Raw genomic sequence first — 20,758 nt, 5'->3', positions numbered from 1 at the left:
GTGTTCATCCAGCTCTACACCTTGTTATCTCTAGTTTTAGGAAAATTGTGCTGATGTGACTTTGTGAGAATTAATGCAACTGAGCCCGATTACTTAAATCTACAAGGAATTTTTTTTAATTTAAATCACTTGCTACTGTTTGCAGCTGGTCTTTTCCATTTAAGCAAATAAAAACCGAAAGAACTTCAGATGCTGTAAATCGGGCACAAGTACACCAGTTTTTCTTCACAGACGCTGCCAGATCTGCTCAGCTTTTCTAGCAACTTCTGTTTCATTTCCATTTAAGCTGCTGGTTAAGCAAGTGTAATTCACAACTATAACTGATTCCAGTGCCACAAAATAAAGTTTGTGATTTGTTATTATGTTTTAGTTTTAATTTAGCTTGGTGATGGTATGCCATGGGCTTGGGGTAAATCTTTTCTATTTTCTATACATTGTAGAAAGCCTTTTGTGAGCTTTTTGTATTTCCCAGCCATATACCAGAGATGAAAATATTCAGGAGAGACCTTAACAATCATAGTATTCACAGGTAGTGCATGACAGCTTTTCCCTTCTCTCTGAATGGAAAAGATAAGTAATAGTTTGGGTGAAATACAACTAAATGTTGAGACATCCTTTTTAAATAATGAAACAACCTGTACTTTATGGCACGGTAAATATGAAGTATAGTTTGATCCTGGCAACCAGGATCTAAGCAGACTCAGGAAGATGTTTTTAACCCAGGTTTCCAGTGCTGACATTGACGCATTCATTGTTGGAGCTTTCCATAGGGCATATTTGACATGTGCAGCCTGAGACAGTCCTGAGAGAAAATATGGGATTGGGATGTAATTTGTATGCTACAATAAGAAATACATCCAGGGAGTTTGATGGCAAGAATGGGAACTCTTTTTACCCCCTTCCCACCCTGCAGAGGGTTGTGGATACTCCATCATTGAGAGTGTTCAAGATAGCAAGTGGTATTGAGAAAGATCAGCTATCTGATTTAAATGGTGGAGCAGTCTTGACTGGCTGAATTTGACCACTTTGTTCCTGTGTTCATGTGACACAGAGAAATTGTTAAGTTGGCTAAAGAAATGCCTAGGGACTTCGTAACAAATGTCTAACACTAGATTTTCGAACAAGATGATGGCATAATTAAAATGGTGACAGAGTAATGGCTCCCTTATTGTCAGTACCAGCACTAGGATCAACCTGTGCATGGGTGCAGTGATATCAGGTTGATGATCCACTTAAAGTGTGGACTGCCACCAGGAAGAGACTCACTGTCTGCCTGATCAGCTGTTTATTTTCATGAGCATTATACCTGTCTTGCCATATGTATAACTGCATAAAATATTGGCCTCAAATTTTATTCAAGTTCCTCCTGTCATTCCCATTTATGCAGTTTTCTCCTCGTCTCTGCCTACAATTTGGCTGATGAAGGTTGAGCTTGGAGAAGATTCCTAGGCATAATTTCCGGGAAGAGGCTGCAGATGTTTTCTAGGAATATAAGGAAGAAATTCAGGGGCAAAGGTTCTCACACACACGGAATTAACAAGTTTGCAAACCTGGGGCGATTAAAAAGGTCTTCAGAAATAATGATTAGATGGTGTCCAACTTGGCTTTCAACAACTTCAGGATAGATGTCAACCGGAAAGTTTAGCTCTTAACTCTGCTGAGACATTATATGCATGTTTCAGGTTCCCTAGTTAATTATTTAAGGAGGTAATATTTCCATTAAAATGGTGGGGAAAGACAATGTTTGAAATCAAACGTTCTCTATCTGTCTCTGTTTTCTATCTCTCTCTCTCTCTCTCTCTCTCTGTCTTTCTCTCTCTCCCCTCCACGCATCATCATTCTGCAATTGAAGATTTTTACATTTGGACTAGCAGATCAGTGACATTTTTGTCCATTTTGTCAGTTTCCTATTCATAGTAATGAAGGAACCATCAAAAATGCACTCTCTGAAAGAGCATAGTAACTGAAATCGCTTCTGGATTTTCATGTCATTCCATGCATGTGCAAAGTCCCAAAGTTGCTCTCGATTTCAATGGAGTCATGATAGCAAATGCTAACAATTTTACCATTATTACCATTGTAAAATCCAGGCCAATGTTTTAAGGCAATAAAGTACTTGGACACACATTAAAAGTATTTTAAAATATTGAAAAAAATTAGTTTACAATGAAACTAGTAAATGTTTCAGGGTGTTTTTTGTTTAAAAGGTCATTTACAATGATTTAACTAAAACCTTACTCAGGTAGTGACTATGTGAAAATGCTTATTTGTGATGAACCAAATTTCAGCTGTACTAACAAAAGTAGATTTTCAGTTTTAAATACATCCTTTCACAATGTAAGGGAAGGAAGCAATTAGTATCTATTCTGTTGGCTGCTTGGACTGATTCAGAGAAAATTTTACATTTGATTTTATAAGTGAGTTTGAATAGAAATTGGAGTGAAAGCTTTGAAGAGGATAAGGTTCCATTTCGAGTGCAACATATGTCCCAGTTTGCCGATTGTTAAGAATGCAAACGCTACCCATTGATTTGCAAGCAGGATAATATTTAGGCTATGTGTAGAGTAAAACATCATTCAAATGGGGCACTAAAGTTTACATTTAGCATAGGTAAAAGGCATGGTGCAGTGCTTTCTCCTCTGCCAGAACGATTTGGCTTAGATACCAACACTCCTCTTTTCTCGTATAATTTAGAGCCTGTGCTCAAGTTCCTTGTTGCTGAAGCAACTTAAAATCGGACCCAGCAGCTACAATGCATCCTGTGGTTGGATGTTGGTGTTTTCTTGTACAAGTAGATTTCACAGTACGGCAGATTTTCAGATGGCGAGAAGATTCCTTGTTCTTCACTAGTTCTGTGGTGTTGGCACTTTCACATTGCTTGATATTTCTTCAATAGATTGTATTTGATCCTCTGGTCAAAACATCCCCCAAGGGTGGTTTTCCAGTCATTCTTGGTGTTCTGCCCATCAGCTGTTGTTCATTTTTTTTTTAAGATCGTTCAAAAGCTTAAAATGATAGTATGTTATTGTTGAGGGATCAAGCATTCCTCAAAATAGCCAATTATGCTGAGTCTCTCCTTTTGACCTGCTATTTCTCCCTGCAGTTTGAGCTTCCACACCTCTATTGACTGTTTGCAAACTCCTGTTGCAGAAAGATTCTTTATACAACTTGACATGTCTTTGCAATACACTTATAGGTTGTAGCTTGGTAGATGAGTTATAGTAGTCATGATTTTTTCACCTCTTGTGTTAGACTCATAGATTTTTGTGAGGGTGAATAAAAACTAATCCAATGTCGCAAAACCTATTGTCATAAACAAAGATTTGAAGATTTGTTTAAATTTGCAGCAGATGTGAGCTGACAAATATCAGAACATTGCTTGGTTTGGTTGTTCCAGTAATGATTTCCAGTTGAGTGGTTCAGAAGGACTGAGCACTTAGCAAACACCCAAATTCAGGATTCAAAAAGATGTCAGGAGCAAGACCTCCAGCTGGAGGATTCCTGCTGAAAGTGGATTGACCCAAGTCAGAAAAGAACCTTTCAGTTTGCAGTGACACTAGTCTGACTATCTAGGGAGTAACTATATGTTTTACTTTGCTTTGATATTTTACTTTTGGCAATAAAGTTGGATTTGTGTTGAAATTGTTAATTGTGATTCTGAATCTCTCCGACATTAAATCAACAGATCTTAATATTGAAAGCATTCATGTTGTAACACAAATTTCCTACAGTATGACTTTGATATTTTTAAACCTCAAAATTAAATTTGATGTTAATGAGATAAATGGAAGTGTTTGAGTTTCTTCCAGTGTGTGAATGTACTCTGTATCTGATCAGGAATGCAGGTCTGAAGGGCATTTTCAAGTTCACATGAAATATAAATATATCCCTTTTTAGGGACCAGTGCATTTATCTTTTTTTTAATAAGAACATAAGGTCACTTCGTGGAACAGATCTTGGGAGTGTTATAAATTCAAAGTAGTATGACAGGGACTTAGTGATGCAGAAACCGGTAACCGTTGTAATTCTTCAGATATAGTCAAGCTATTAATTTTTCAAGGCATAGTTTGTATGGGATTAATGAGAAATCAGTGCCAATTTATGGCATGTCTCAGTAAGGGTTTGTATAAAGAGTGTTCCTCAGATGAGGAACCAACAAGGGATTCTATATATGTTCAGCATACTCAAGAAATTGAATAAGTATGGATGTGTATATTACTATGGGGGAAAAAAAAACTGCCCCCTTCATGCTGGTTCTGTGCCATCTCCCTATAGCCTTTTAAATTTGTCTTCTGAGGCTATTTATTCATGTCACAAGAGTTCTAGATTCTGCTTTTAGTACTGTTTCTGGTTGATCCATCCATGTGGTAATGATATTGTATGTGCAAAAAGTAATTCAACTAGCATCCTATTTTGTTTGGCTGTCATAAACCTTCTGTTATTGCCTCATTCACCATTTACCTTTAATTTTGAGCACCTCAACCAGATCTTCTCCTCTCACAGATTAAATTGTGATACTTAAAAACATAAAGACAAAGTATTTCTTGGAGCCCAGCAACTGTGTTTCCAATTCATTACAAGTTCCCAATTTGTCCGCTCAAACTGAAACAAGGCGATCAACAAGAGACAAAGCCTATCAGGATGATTTTCATCCAGTAAGCCACCAGTCTGTCTATTTTTATCTACAGGTAGGAACTAACACAAAGCCATAGGTCAGATAATCACAAGACTTTTCCATCAAATTTAGCTTTTAATGTGATCTCTGTATCTAAGCCAAGTCTTCAAATATTTTCTTGTAGACGGCAAACAAAAATACATGCACCAACATAGAGAGCTCCTTTTCTAGAAAAAGAAACTTGTCCTTGAATGTTGCTGTCATTGTCTAAAACTACATTCCTAGACAGTTCATAGAAACAAATTGGAAATTCTACTGGATGCCATCTGGACTGATCTGTGGCATACAGGTGAAGGTTGGGCGATGGGTCACGAGTGAGGCAGAATTTCCCTATCCCACATCTGTGCTGCAGACCTAATCTCAAATATGTCGTCTTGAGTATTGCAAGTGCGTGCCTGCTCCAGGACTGGCACAACTGGGTCCCGTTTCTACCGGTAGAAGGGTTTAGCAGCCGAGTCTGTGTATGTCGGGCCATTGACTTAAGGCAATGAGGGCATTCCAAAACTCTGCTTTTAATGGCGATCATTTCTCTGAAAGCAATAAACCTTGATAAGTATAGATCTCACCTTAGGCTAAGCAATGTGTAGGTAACAAAGGTAAAACAATACTTATAAGAAAAGAGACTGTGTTTAATTTTGAACTACAAGGGATCGTCAGCAAAGAAGCCCTCAAGGCGTGTATCATAAGATCAGTTCCCACAATATAACTGGAGCAACTGTTCGGACTGCAAACGTTCTTAACTAACCAACATGTTGAAGATAGATTGGTCATCAACGTGAATAATTTTTTTTTAATGAATATCGTTTACACCCACCCTAAGCTGATTACAGTATTGTTGCTTTATCATATGCCTCGTTATTAAGTAAATGTCAGGATGTTTTTAGCCTGTACAATCCAATCATTTAATATTTCCATCTTTGTGAATTGACTATTTGTCATGATAACAGAATTGATACCATTGTGCAAATTGTGAAGTGCAAACAAAAATCATGCAAGTTATGGGACAAGAGTTCTTCCAGAGAAGCAGCATGCATGCAGTAACAATGGGTGCAAAAACTTCCTCCTGTGCAGTGTGATTCTGTGAAATAGGTCAATTGCTACCTGTAGGCTATGCTAATCTCTGCAAGAACAGAGTGGGGAGACATATCAATCTGGTCCATGTGCAACAAGAAATGCTACATTCATGTAATCAGAGCTGTAATTGGTCAAACTGTTTTTAAAAAAAACACCATCACAACCACATTCCATGCACAGATCAGTGAGGAAATTTTATGTTTTAATTAAGGCAAAGTAATAATAGTATGCAGTAATAGTTTGTTTACATTCCAAATGTCTTTTATCATTCTAAGCATTCGGCAGTGAAGTGAAATGTGTTTTGTAGGAACATGAAGTTGCCACAGGAGGGCGACTGGAGCCAGGGAATTGGTTAGAAATATATCTGCATTAGATATTGGCTCTTGATGGTTTGTTGTCCAGTTGAATACAAGAAAAAGAGTATTTAATCTTAAAGTTAGTTTAGTTTACAGAAGAGGTTTATAGAATTGCAAATCTTGCTTTAACCAAAACTGTCGAATGTGACGTAGCCTAAAACTAACCTCAACTCGAAGTCAAGATAACCCAGGGATTGTTGTGAGAAAGCAGATATATATAAATGAGACAGGGAGGGCAGAAGGAAGAGTTAGTATCATATAATAGGAAAGCAGGAATTATCAGTGCAGGGTGGCACGATGCTTTACACTGCTGCTTCATGGCATCAGGGATATGGGTTTGATTCCATCCTTGGGTGACTGTCTGTGTGGAGTTTGCACATTCTCCCCGTGTCTGCCTGGGTTTCCTCCAGTTTCTTCCAACAGTCCAAAAATGTGCCGACTAAGTGGATTAGCCGTGGGAAAATGTGGGGTTACAGAGATAGGGTAGGGTACGGTAGGGGAGTGGGTCTGAGTGGGGTGCTCGTTGGAGGGTCAGTGTGGACTAGATGGGCTGAATGGCCTGCTTCCACACTGTAGGGATGATTCAATGAAGTATGAGAGAGGTCAGGAGCAGGAAACTAGATGTCCCCTTTCACTATCCATTTTGAATTGCCATACAGTTCCAAGATCATTTTGGGCCCCAGGATACCTTCTACACTTCTATAAAAACTGTGCTTCCAACAGGCTAGTGAACAGATAGCATAACTAATTTATAGGTCCCAACACATATCTGAAATTCTCTCTTTTAGGATAGCTATTCTGTGAACTCTAAATCAGCCTGGTATAGTCCAGTTTAGCTACAGCACAATCCTTATTTTTCCAAACTCCCTGTAAATAAACCAAACAGTCCTACTTAAAAAGTGACATAATATGATAAAAACCCATGATGTTGCAGATAGCATGGATTGAGGGCTGGCTAACTAATAGAAGACAAAGTTTGGATGGCATCCCGTAGCTAGTGGAGGGGCATAATTATTGACAATATGTAATAATGACTTTGAGGGCAGTGAATTAGAATTAGCCTTAATGTCACATGTACTTAAATGAGTACAGTGAAAAGTTTATCTTAAAGCGTCATCTCAGGTACAAAGGTACTTAGGCATAGCTTCTTCAGTTACAAGATCTTAGAGAAATAAGAAGTCCAGCATTGCAGAAATAACAGTTCGTAACAATAGTCTTCCAATTCAGACCACGATGGCACCTAGCCTCTAGTCGGCACTGGGCCGTTGCTCCAGGCTTCATGTGGAGCTTCATGAGGCTGGGAAATTGCTCTGGAATTGCCTCGAGACCAAACATCCACGCTGAGGCCATGCCAGGATGAGAGACTGCCATGCCAGGCCAAGAAGATGCCATGCCAGCCGGGAGGCAAATTTTCAGATGACCCAAAAATAGGTGGGAAAGCAAGTGGTGAGGATGACACTGAGAGTCTGCAGAGAAATATAGACAGGGTAAATGAATGAGCAAAAACTTGGCAGATGGAATACAATATGAGAAATTGTGCTGTTACGTACTTTGGCAAGAGGAATAGAGGAGCTAAATATTATTTAACTAGGGAAAGACCGCAAAAAGCTGCAACACAGAGATTTGGGTATCCTTGTTCATAAATCACAAAAAAGCTGACATATGCATGTGCTCAGCAGTTAGTACAAAAGTCAAATGGAATGTTGGCCTTTATTTCAAAGGGAATGGAGCATAAAAATAACAATGTCTTGCTCAAAGTCACGTCTGGAATATTGTCGACGTTTCTAAGGAAGTAGATACTAGCATTGGAGGCAGTCCAGGCAGGGGAGAGTCTAGAACCAGAGGGCATTATTTCGGAGTAAGAGGTCACCCAATTAGGACAGAGCTGAGAAGGATTTTTTTTGAAGTATACTGAATTCTTGGAATCCTTTATCACACGGAAGCTGAGTTGTTATGTGTATTCAAAGCTGAGAAAGACATTTAATCAGCTGAGAATCAAGGCATATGAGGAAAAGGCAGGTAACTGGAGTTGAGAATGATCAGATCAGCCGTGAACTCGTTGAATGGCAGAGCAGATTCAGTGGACTGAATGGCCTCCTGCTCCTACGTCTGAGAGTTATGGTAAAAGAATGAGCTGCCCATCAATATGATTGACGCCTTGTGTAAGTGGTGGGTATTGCATGACAGAAAATGTCTACTTGACACACAGAAATTCTGATTTAAAATGACAGCTTTATAAATAAGCTTTAAATCAAAATTATATTATGGTTTCTCACGTAAAGGCACTTTTGGTGCTATATTTAGGATGGTGCTATTGAGACAACCCAGTATTCCTACAAGGGAGACAGTAGCACCTGGGGGCAAGAGTTGGGTGTGTTATGGAAAGGTGGTGGTGTGTGGAAGAATAGAGAGCAATCTTGAGTGAAAACAATGACCAGATAGTGAGACTGTGTGCCTGTGGTGGAAGAGACTGTCCCTGGTGGACCGAGATTGGAGCTTCTGCAATGAGTGTAAAATTACCTCCCTGATGTAGTTCATCGCTGAGGTAGGGAACTAATTCTTCTTACTTCTCATTAGCTAGACGTCTCTGTGACAGGAATATTATAGACTCAAATCAGGAGAATTATGAGTACCTGCGGTTTCTTTTTAGCTTCCTTGGTAGCTTATAGAATTCCCAAATTACTCCTGAATTGCAGAAGAGCTGCAATTTTTCAGCTTGTAACTCCTTGAGTAAGGTAAACTCCATTCAGATGCAGGACTTTGACTGATGAAATTCAAACGTATTTTTTGAATGTATAGATGCCTTAAGGGTCTAATAAATTTGCTTATCAAACACAAAGAAACTCCCCTGAGAGCAGTGAGTTTGCTTGGTGAATTTTCAGGTTGTCTTTCTGGGTGTAATTCATTCTCTTTACTGACTGGAGAGATACTGCCAGTCATTAATTTATGAACAGCTTGGTACTCAGGCCTCAAGGTTGTACTCAGATTTTTTTTTGATGTGAGCTCAACAGCCGCTTGTTAATGACAACATTCAGTAAATTCCTAAAAATAGAGATAATCCCCTTCATTCCCCTTCATGTTAGTGAGAAAGGAAGCTACGTACTTGTCTTGCAAAAACAATGACTGAATATTTCGGTTGCACTTTCTGTATTAATGACAGTAACAAGATTATCAGTTTGCACTTTCGCTCCAAATGTAATTTAAAAGCCAAGTAATTGCAGTTTCTTTTAGCTGGACTCGATAGGATTTAGGCAAGTATCTGTAGATTTGGAGTCTACTGAGAAGATAAGTAGAGCACAGGTACTCCCTTATAGGAAGAGCCATTGGAAGGGAGTTAATTGTCTCTTGTGTCCATTTATGTAGCATTATTAGTAAAACGTTCCAAGGTGCTCCATAAGAACATTGACAGCAAGCCACATAAATGTTTGATCAGAAAACCAATGGTATGTTGTGGAGCATAATCCACAAAGGACCATGGGCATATCTCTGCATTGAAGAGAAACAATTGGGATGAGGTTGGAAGGCAGGACTCCATGAACTACAACACCTGGTATAACGATTGAACCTGCACTGTTGACTTTATTCTGTACCACATGCTAATCACTAAGCCAACTGAGCTGACTGAATATCTATGGATATTATTATATGGACTTCCAAAAGGCATTTTCAAAAAGTCCATTGAAGGTCTTGGAATTCATAGAATCATAGAAGGGTAACAATGCAGGAGGAGGCCATTTCGTCCATCGTAAACTAAGCCTGCTCTCCAAAACCTACTCAGCTAATTCCATTTTCTTTTCCCAACATCCCTGTATCTTTTTTCTCTCATGTCAGGTGTTTATCCAATTCCAGTTTAAAAGCCACAATTGATTCTACCCTCAGCACATTGTGAGACAGTACACCTCCAAACCTAACCACACACTGCATAAAACAGTATTTTTCCTCTTCTTCCTGCTGGTTCTTTTGCTAATCACCTTGAAATCACTATCCACAAGTACTTAATGCTTCCGCAAATGGGAATAGTGTCTCCAAAGATACTCTGTACAGACTCTTCGTGATTTTGAACACACTTATTAAATCTCCACTCAACCCTCTCTTCTGTGAAGAGAATAGCCCCAGCTTTGCCAATTTGTCCATGTAACTAAAGTCTCTCCTATCTGGATCCATTCTCATTAATCTTTTCTCCAGTCCCTTAACGTTCTTCATATTCTTTCCTAAAGTATTCTGCTTGAAAGGGGAGACAATACTCCAGTTAAGACCAAACCAGTGCTTTACCATAACTTCCTCACTTTTGTACTCTATGTTTCTATTTATAGTCCAGATAATTATAGACCAGTGAGCCTGACGTCAGTGGTGGGGAAGCTGCTGGAGAAGATACTGAGGGATAGGATCTATTTACATTTGGAAGAAAATGGGCTTATTAGTGATAGGCAGCATGGTTTTGTGCAGGGAAGGTCATGTCTTACCAACTTGATAGAATTCTTTGAGGAAGTGACAAAGTTGATAGATGAGGGAAGGGCTGTAGATGTCATATACATGGACTTCAGCAAGGTGTTTGATAAGGTTCCCCATGGTAGGCTGATGGAGAAAGTGAAGTCGCATGGGGTCCAGGGTGTACTAGCTAGATGGATAGAGAACTGGCTGGGCAACAGGAGACAGAGGGTTGTAGCGGAAAGGAGTTTCTCAAAATGGAGAACTGTGACCAGTGGTGTTCCACAGGGATCCGTGTTGGGACCACTGTGTTTGTGATACACATAAATGATCTGGAGGAAGGTATAGATGGTCTGATTAGCAAGTTTGCAGATGACACTAAGATTGGTGGAGTAGCAGATAGTGAAGGGGACTGTCGGAGAATGCAGCAGAATATAGATAGATTGGAGAGTTGGGCGGAGAAATGGCAGATGGAGTTCAATTCAGGCAAATGCAAGGTGATGCATTTTGGAAGATCCAATTCAAGAGCGAACTATGTGGTAAATGGAAAAGCCCTGGGGAAAATTGATGCACAGAGAGATCTGGGTGTTCAGGTCCTTTGTACCCTGAAGGTGGCAACGCAAGTCAATAGAGTGGTCAAGAAGGCATACGGCATGCTTTCATTCATCGGACGGGGTATTGAGTACAAGAGTTGGCAGGTCATGTTACAGTTGTGTAGGACTTTGGTTCAACCACATTTGGAATACTGCGTACAGTTCTGGTCGCCACATTACCAAAAGGATGTGGATGCTTTGGAGAGGGTGCAGAGGAGGTTCACCAGGATGTTGTCTGGTATGGAGGGCGCTAGCTATGAAGAGAGGTTGAGTAGATTAGGATTATTTACATTAGAAAGACGGAGGTTGAGGGGGGACCTGATTGAGGTCTACAAAATCATGAGAGGTATAGGCAGGGTGGATAGCAAGAAGCTTTCTCCCAGAGTGGGGGACTCCATTACTAGGGGTCACGATTTCAAGGTGAGAGGGGAAAAGTTTAAGGGATATATGCGTGGAAAGTTCTTTACGCAGAGGGTGATGGGTGCCTGGAACGCGTTGCCAGCGGAGGTGGTAGAGGCGGGCACGAAAGCATCATTTAAGATTTATCTAGACAGATACATGAATTGGCAGAGAGCAGAGGGATACAGATCCTTAGAAAATAGTCAACAGGTTTAGATAGAGGATCTGGATTGGCGCAGGCTTGGAGGGCTGAAGGGCCTGTTCCTGTGCTGTAATTTTCTTTGTTCTTTGTTCTTTGTTCTATAAAGCCCAGGATCTAATATATCTTATTGACCACTTTCTTTAGCAGTCATAGAGCTGTACAGCATAGAAACAGACCCTTCAGTCCAACTTGTCCATGTCGACCGGATATACTAAATTAATTTAGTCTCATTTGCCAGCATTTGGCCCATATCTCTCTTAAACCCTTCCTATTCATATACCCATCCAGATGCCTTTTAAATGTTGCAATTGTACCAGCTTCCACCACTTCTGCTAGCAGCTCATTCCATACACGCACCACTCTCTGCATGAAAAGGTTGCCCCTTTGATCCTTTTTAAATGTTTTCCCTCTCACCTTAAATCAATGCCCTCTAATTTTGGACTCCCCCCACCCTGGGGAAAAGACCTTAGTTATTCACCCTATCCATGCCCCTCTGTAACCTCACCCCTCACCTTCCGATGCTCCAGGGAAAATACCCCCAGCCTATTCAGCTTCTCCCTATAGCTCAAACCCTTGGACCCTGGCAACATCCTTGTAAATATTTTCTGAACTCTTTCAAGTTGAACAACATCTTTCCTATAGCAGTGAGACCAGGATTAAACACAGTATTCCAAAAGTGGCCTAACCAATGTCCTGTCCAGCTGCATCATGACATCCCAACTGCTATACTCAATGCACTGACCAATAAAGACAAAAGTACCAAATGCCTTCTTCACTACCCTGTCTACCTGTGACTCCACTTTTAAAGAACTATGAACCTGCACTCCAAGATCTCACAGGACCTTACCATTCAGTGTATAGTTCCTGCCTTGACTTGCCTTTCCAAAACACAGCACCTCACATTTATCTAAATTAAACCCCATTTGCCACTCCTTAGCCTATTAGCCCATCTGATCATGGTCAAGTTGTACTCTAAGATAACATTCACTACCCACAACAGCACCAATGTTGGTGTCCTCTGCAAACTTACTAACCGTTCCTCCTATATTCACATACAAATCATTAATATTAATGATAAAAAAAAAGCAGTGGAACCAGTACCAATCCTTGTGGCACACCGCTGGTCACAGGTCTCTAGTCCATAAAACAACCCTCCACCATCTCCCTGTCTTCTACCTTCAAGCCAACCTTCTTCTACCTTTCTCCCGCTTTGTAATAATTTAGAGCATATATTGCACCAGTTCCCTCGACTCTTGTTTCCTTTTTAGAAATGTATCCTTTATTATATATTGCTTCTCCTCATTTTCCTGTGACATCATTTGCAGGTTCTGTCTAAATGGTGAAAAGATGGAAACAATTAAAATCCCAACAGATTTGCAGGTCTAGGTTCATAGATTATTTTAAAATCCCATAAACGGGGTCAGAAAATAGTCAATACCCTAACGAAATGCTGGCCTTTTTTTTAAAAGAGGACTATAACTTCATTCTCCCTGTGTCTGCGTGGGTTTCCTTCGGGTACTCTGGTTTCCTCCCACAGTCCAAAGATGTGCAGGTTAGGTGGATTGGCTAGGCTAACTTGCCCATAGTGTTCAGGGATGTGTACCTTAGGTGGGTTATAAGGGGATGGGTCTGGGTGGGATGCTCCAATGGTCAGTGTGGACTTGTTGGGCCGAAGGGCCTGTTTCCACACTTTAGGGATTCTATAACCTAAAGGTGTGGAAATCATGCTTCTTTTATTCAAAACCCTGGTTAGATGACAGCTAAATCTAAAGTCCAAAAGTGTTGATTTTGCAGGAACTTTAGTGTAAATTTTCCAATTGATACCTGGACTCAATGGGCTCGGCTATAAGGATAAATGAACAAACCAGGGTTCTATATCTTGGAGTTTAGAAGATAAAGTGAGTTCATTGAAAAATTGCAGATATTAAGGGGGATAGATAGTGGAGAGGAGGAGAAATTATTTCTGTAACTTGAGAGTCGAGGACTCGGGCATAATAAAGAGCCATACCTTTGAGAATTAAATTTAGAAACCACTTCTTCATACAAATCAATGTGGAATTTCCACAAATAGCACAGTTGGAATATTGACATGGGTCAAAGACAGATATATGGGTTTGGTTCACAAGTCATTCTCATACAACAATGACAGAATTTCAAGGAGCTAAATGGTCTAATCCATTTCCTATGTTTCCATGAGAAGAAAAATTGGTGGGGTGGTAAATACTGTGGAGGATAGCCTTAGATTATACGAGGATATAGACGGGCTGATCAGAGGCAAATAGAATTCAATCCAGATAAGTGAGGTGTTGCATTTAGGCAGATAAACAAGGCAAGGGAATACATGATGAACAGTAGGACCCTGGAAAGCACCAAGGATTAGAAGGATCTTAGTGTGCATGTAAACGTGTCCCATAAGGTATCGGCACAGTTGGATAAAGTGGTTATGAAGGCATATGATACATTTGCCTTTATTAGCCGAGGCACAGAGATTAAGAGCAGGGAGGTGATGCCAGAACTGTATAATACAGATTAGGCCACAGCTAGAGTATTGTGTATAGTCTAGAATCCACACAACAGAAGGGATGTGATAGCAGTGCAGAGGAGATTTCCCCATATGTTGCCTGCTCTGGAGATTTTTAGTTATGAAGAGAGATTGGTTAGACTGGGGTTATTTTCCATAGAGCAGAGGAGATTGATAGGAGAATTGATTGAGAAGTTTAAAATTATGAGGGTCATAGTTAGGGTACACAGGGTAGAGACTTTTCCCCTTGATGGAAGATTCAATGACCAGGGGCATAGATTTAAGGGAAGGGGAAGAAGGTTTCGAGGAGAAGTGAGGAAAAGCCTTTTCACCCAGAGGGTGGTGCCAATTTGGAACCCACTCCCTACAAGAGTGGTTGAGGCAGAAACCTTCAGATCATTTAAGAAATATTTAGATGTGCACATGCGATGTCACTACACAAGGCTATGGGCCAAGTACTGAAAAATGGGATAAGTATAGTTCAGAGATAGTAGGAACTGCAGATGCTGGAGAATCTGAGATAACAAGGTGTAGAGCTGGACGAACACAACAGGCCAAACAGCATTAGAGGAGCAGGAAGGCTGATGTTTCAGGCCTCGACCCTTCTTCAGAAATGGGGGAGGGGAAGGGGATTCTGAAATAAATAGGGAGAGAGGGGGAGGCGGATAGAAGATGGATAGAGGAGAAGATAGGTGGAGAGGAGACAGACAGGTCAAAGAGGCGGGGATGGAGCCAGTAGAGGTGAGTGTAGGTGGGGAGTTAGGGAGGGGATAGGTCAGTCCAGGGAGGACGGACGGGTCAAGGGGGCGGGATGAGGCTAGAAGGTAGGAGATGGGGTGGGACTTGAAGTGGGAGGAGGGGATAGGTGGGAGGAAGGACAGGTTAGGGAGGCAGGGACAAGCTGGGCTGGTTTTGGGATGCGGTTGGGGGAGTATTTGTTTTTGACTGACATGGATTCATTTGGGAGGGCCTTTTTCTATACTGGAGACTTATATGGCTCTGAAAAGATAGAGAGGCAAGAATGTTAAGGGGGGAGCTCCAGATCTGAAGGTCCAATCAGTTGCAAATGAAGCTGGCGACGTTGGAGTGATTAAAATAATGGGTGAGGCCAGATTTGTAGTAATGCAGAGATCTCAGAGGAGAGTTGACCTGCAGGAAGGAACAGAAATAGAGAAGGATGAGACTATGGGTGGATTTGAAAACAAGGTTGAGAATTTTAAAATCAAGGTGTTCCCAAATGGGGAGTCAATGTAAGTCAACATGCACTGGGATGTTGATTAATGGGACTTGATGTGTGTTAGGACGTGGATGGATTTAAGTTTGTAAAAATGGAAAATGGGAGGCTGAGTTGCAAAGTGTTGGAATAAGTATGTCTTGAGAAAAAGAATGCCTATGCCAACCTCCATAACAATCTTGAGTAGATAAGTGATTAGAGGTTCACCTTAAAGTTAAATAGTATACCAAAGATAGTGAACAGTCTAATACAGCCTTGACAGCCACTCATGTGGGAATAGATTCATTGTCATAGGAACAGAATTTATGATGGGATGGTGATGGCCTAGTGGTATTGTCACTGGACTGTTAGTCCAGAGACCCAGGTGATGCTCTGTGGACTCGGGTTTGAATCCCATCAGGGCAGATGGTGGAATTTGAATTCAATAAAATTCTGGAATTAAGTCTAATGATGACCATGAAATGATTGTCAGAAAACCTATCTGGTTTGCTAATGCCCTTTAGGGAAAGAAACAGCCATACTTATCTGGTCTAGCCTGCATGTGAGTCTAGCCCCACAATGATGTGGCTGGCTCTTAACTGCCCCCTAGGCAGCTAGGGATGAGCAATAAATGCTGCCCTAGCCAGTGACACCCTCATCCTGTAAATAAAAAAAAAAATTTAATTGGAAGAAATTTCTGCTCACCTAATACTGGATATCAAACAAGTGGTATGACAATTCATGGACAAGGGAGGAGTAGATAGTGGAGCTGATGAAGTGAATCTAGAAGATATCAACATATACATGTAACCTGAAGGTATATTTTTGGATGATTTTGGAAGCGCGTAAGAGGGATCAAAGAGAGTTTAGAGCCACTGGTGCAGAAGTGAGAAAAGAAACCATACTGCATGATTTTCTGACTATGACTGGATGGGTAAGAATGGAATTAAGATAGTCTTGTCAAGTTTGACAAATGAGAAGAGGCTTTGAAGGAGGATTAACCATGTTAAAGACAGCAGTCATGTTGAAAAGAATTAGAAGGGATCATTTACTCTTGTCACAGTCCTGTAGAATGCCGGTTTTACCTTAACAAGAGCTACTTCAATACGACAGCAGGAGTGAAATTTTGTTTGGAAGAATTGAAACATGGAGTTGCAGAAAAGACGGAAATGGCACTCAGAGACAACAGCACACTCAAGGCTATGGAGAGGAAAGTGACATTGGAGATGGTGCTATAGTTTGGAAGGAAAGTAGCCAGGCTAGGTTCTTATGATGAGGGGCCTTCTGACTATATATTTTGAAGAGACCCAAGCTGAATATAGAAAGTTTGTAGGCTCCGTGAAAATACAAGTGAGATTATGAGAAGAGACAAGTAACTAACATAAAAAGTAGTCTGTTGCTGTCTGACTTTTTATTTTGGGCCAATTTAAAAAGGAGAAGCTATTTATACCACATGATAAAAGAGTGCTGATTTGTTAACAAATCAATTCTGATTGATTGCAGCTTTGCAATGTACAATATACACATGAGTCCCTAACTGCATTCTTTTGTTTAATCAATAAAGGGGAGGTGTAGTGGTAAAGTTGCTAGAATAGTAATCTGGAACTCTAATTTAATGATCTGATGATATTGATTCAAACCCACTACTGCAAAAGGTGAAGTTTGAATTTAATGAAAAACTGGAATTAAAAAAAGCTAGCCTAATGGCGACCATCTTCAGTTGCTGTAAAAACATATCTGGTTCATTAATATCCTACATGGAGGGAAATCTGCTGTCCTTACCTGGTCTGGCCTACATGTGACTCCAAAACCACAGCAATGTGATTGACTCTTAACTGTCCTATAGATATTTTGGGATAGGCAATAAATATTAGCCTTAACAATGATGCCCTAGTCCCATGCAAGAAGAAATAAAATGAGCAATGATAATGTTAACATGATTATAATCCTAAATAGTTTGTAGTGTAATTCATAGCAGACTCGGTATTATTTAGCAAGTACTTCTAGAATAAGAATTATACGAGCAAAAACTTTATCATTATCGGTCATGTTTGCAACGTACTTATGTTTGCTAGAAATTAAATGCATTCAGATACAGGAACCTATCCTCTGCAAGGAAAAGGACCATTTCTAGTCATTGTACTTTCTTGAATTAAACAGTCATGCGGGGACTATAGTTCTCTGCCATTCTTCATGACTCTCCCAATCAGAATTAACTTGCTAACCTTCAGCATCTTTTTCTCATGCAGTATAAGTTGTTGCTCCCTTTGAAATTTGGCATTCTTGCATTTGTTTGATGAGGGAAGTGAAAACAAAAATTGCGAAGGCACTAACCATAAACTTTCTGTCTGCCTTAACCTCAAGGGTGATACCAGAGGACTTCAGAATTGCAAATGTTGCATCATTGTTCAAAAAGGGATAGAAATAAAATCCAGCAAAGACAAGTCAGTGTAACCTCAGTGGTGGGGAAACTTCCAGGAATGAGAATTTGAGATGAAAATCAATAAATGTGTGAGTGAATCAAGGAAAGCCAGCCTGAATTTGCTAAGGAAAGTGTTGAAGGTAATATGGTTGAAATGGTGTGTATGAACTTCCAAAAGGTGTTTCATACAGTCCAACACAATTAATCTTTGAGCAATGTTATAAAAGGATCTGTAGCAACATGGTTATAGAATTGGCGGAATGACAGGCAGCACAGGGTGGGGAGGATGGCAGGCACGGTGCCTCAGTGGTTAGCACTGCTGTTTCACAGTGTCAGGGACCCGGGTTCTATTCCAGCCTCAGATAACTGTCGTAGAATCGTAGTATCCCTACAGTGTGGAAACAGCCCTTCGGCCCAACAAGTCCACACCAACCCTCAGAGCATCCCACCCAGACCCATCCACCTATAACCCACCTAATCTATACATCCCTGAACACAGGGGGCAATTTAGTATGACCAATCCACTTAGCCTGCACATCTTTGGACTGTGGGAGGAAACTGGAGCACCCGGAGGAAACCCACGCAGACATAGGGAGAACGTGCAAACTCCACACACACAGTCGCCCAAGGGTGGAATCAAGCCCTGGCACTGTGAGGCAGCAGTGCTAACCACTGTGCCACCGTGCCACCACTGTCTGTATGGAGTTTGTACATTCTCCCCATGTCTGCATGAGTTTCATCACACAGTACAAAGATGTGCAGGTTAGGTGGATTGGCCATGCTAAATTGTCTGTATTGTCCAGGTATGTGCTGGCAAGGTGGATTAGCCATGGAAAATGCAGGATTATGAGGATGGGATAGGATACTGGATCTGGTTGGGATTCTCTTTGGAAGGTCAGTGCAGAATGATTGGGCCGAATGACCTCTTTCTACTCTGTAGGGATTCTATGAAGTAGACAGTAATGGCTAATGGATCTTCTTTGGGCTGGAGAAAGATTTGTAGTGATGTTTCTTTAGTAGTCAGTGTTGGGACCCTTACTTCCCCTGTTACATATTAATGACAGAGACCTTGATGTCAGGGCACAATTTGTGCAAATACAAAACTATTGTGACTTGTGAAGAAGGTAGTGTAGAATTTCAAAAGAACATTGACAAGTTTGTGGAGTTATTGGATAAATGGCAGATGAAGGTTAATGCAAAGCAGTGTGAGGTGATTAGTTTTGGAAGAAAGAACACCGTTACAATACAAAACAAAGGGTGTGATTGTAAAGTTGCTGCAAAAGCAGAGGGACCTGGGTACATATGTGCATAATTCAATGAAGGTGTCAGGATAAGACTGAATGATTGATAAAGCACATAGCATCCTAGGCTTTATTTATGGAGCATGGAATACAACAGTAAGGCGGTGATGTTAAACTTTCATAAACCACAGGTTTGGTTTCAGTTGATATATTGCATCTCGTTCTCAGTGCTACACCTTAAGAAAGACATGAAGGCTTCAGAAAGACATGAAGACTTCAGAAAGAGTGCAGGAACTTCAGTTACATTGATGGGTTGGAGAAGTTGGCACTGGGAGAAGAGAAGGTTGAGAGAAGATTTGATTGAAGTGTTCAAAATCATGAGAAATCTGGACAGCGTTAAAAAAAGAAAAAAATCTGTACCTATTTTCAAAAGACCAACAACAAGAGGGCACAGATTAGAGGTATTTGGCAAAAGAAGCAATGGAGACAGGAGGACAATCCTTTTTCAACGAGGGTTAAAATCTCTTGGCCCTTGAGAGCCTTGAGATGAAGCCTAGCGCAGACTGGAGGCTAGGTGCTGGTGTGGACTGCGTTGGAAGGACTGTTATTCTGACCATTTTATTTCTTTATTTTTCTATTTTATTTCTAGGATCTATAATGCTGGTATTTTTTTCCCTTTATTTTACTACATTTTTCTTCCCCCGAAGAATTTGTTCATAAAAATCTGTACCTAGGTACCTTTTGTACATAAAATGGCGCCGTAAGTGGTGATTTTCACTGTATGCTTTTGAGTACATGTGACAATAAAGCTAATTCTAATTCTATTGTCTGGAATGTGCTGCCTGAGTAAATGTGGTGGAGTTAAGTTCAATTGAGTTATTCAAAAAGTAATTGGATTATTATATGAAGAATGTGCAAGGCAAGGGGTAAAGACAGAGGAATGACCATGATATGAATTGCTCAATTTGAAGAACCACCACAGACATGGTGGACTGAACGGCTTCTCTGTGCTATAATAATTCTGTGATAATGAGGGCAAAGATAGCACTTGAACAGAAGGGACTGTTAACAATATCATCAATACGGTGAGTAAATTTCACAGGAGATAGGATTGACATATGATGAGTTGGGAGAAGGAATAAGGCAAAATAGGGAATGAACTGGGAGAAAGATACAATTTCGCAGCTAGCAGCATGGGTGATCATAAGCAAACATTTGACTTGGTGGGTTAAGAGAAGGGAAGGAGTCAAAACAGCTGGGTTCAATTTTCTTAACAAAAGGTACTGATAGCCAAACAAGTCTTAAGGATTCCAATTTCATTTACAGTAGGTCATGGGTTCATACTGGAATACGATTTTGTGGATATAAATGGCCCTGCATTATATCATTTTTCATATAAGCTCAGAGTGCATTCAACTATCATGGTGGCATCTCAACCAAGCTCATCAACCAAAGCCTAAACAAGCTCCTTCCATTAGGTGTCATCAATCATGACGAGAAGTAAGAATTGTGGCTGATTCAGTTCCACTGTTGAAATAAACTGTGCTGGAGCAAAACATAGAAACCCAGAAAGAATTTACTATAGAGATAACAAGGTGTAGAGCTGGATGAACACAGCAGGCCAAGCAGCATCA

General features: G+C 40.5%; 1 protein-coding gene across 2 annotated transcripts in view; it reads left to right on the top strand.

Moving 5' to 3' along the window:
- Nucleotides 1–20,758, top strand: part of apeh (acylaminoacyl-peptide hydrolase) — a 149,292-nt gene that overhangs the window by 70,684 nt on the left and 57,850 nt on the right. Inside the window, exon 20 of one of the 2 annotated variants that reach the window (XM_048606207.1) lies at nt 19,353–19,946. The exons of the other annotated variant lie outside the window; for it this stretch is intronic. Within the exon in view, the coding sequence (XP_048462164.1) occupies nt 19,353–19,365 (13 nt within the window). The 3' untranslated portion in view covers nt 19,366–19,946. Of the gene's footprint in view, nt 1–19,352; nt 19,947–20,758 lie in introns of those variants that run through there. 2 annotated transcript variants of the gene reach the window in all.

Source organism: Rhincodon typus, chromosome 16, assembly GCF_021869965.1.
Source record: "Rhincodon typus isolate 14 chromosome 16, sRhiTyp1.1, whole genome shotgun sequence".
NCBI lineage: Eukaryota > Metazoa > Chordata > Chondrichthyes > Orectolobiformes > Rhincodontidae > Rhincodon > Rhincodon typus.
This window is presented reverse-complemented; position numbering and strand designations above follow the sequence as displayed.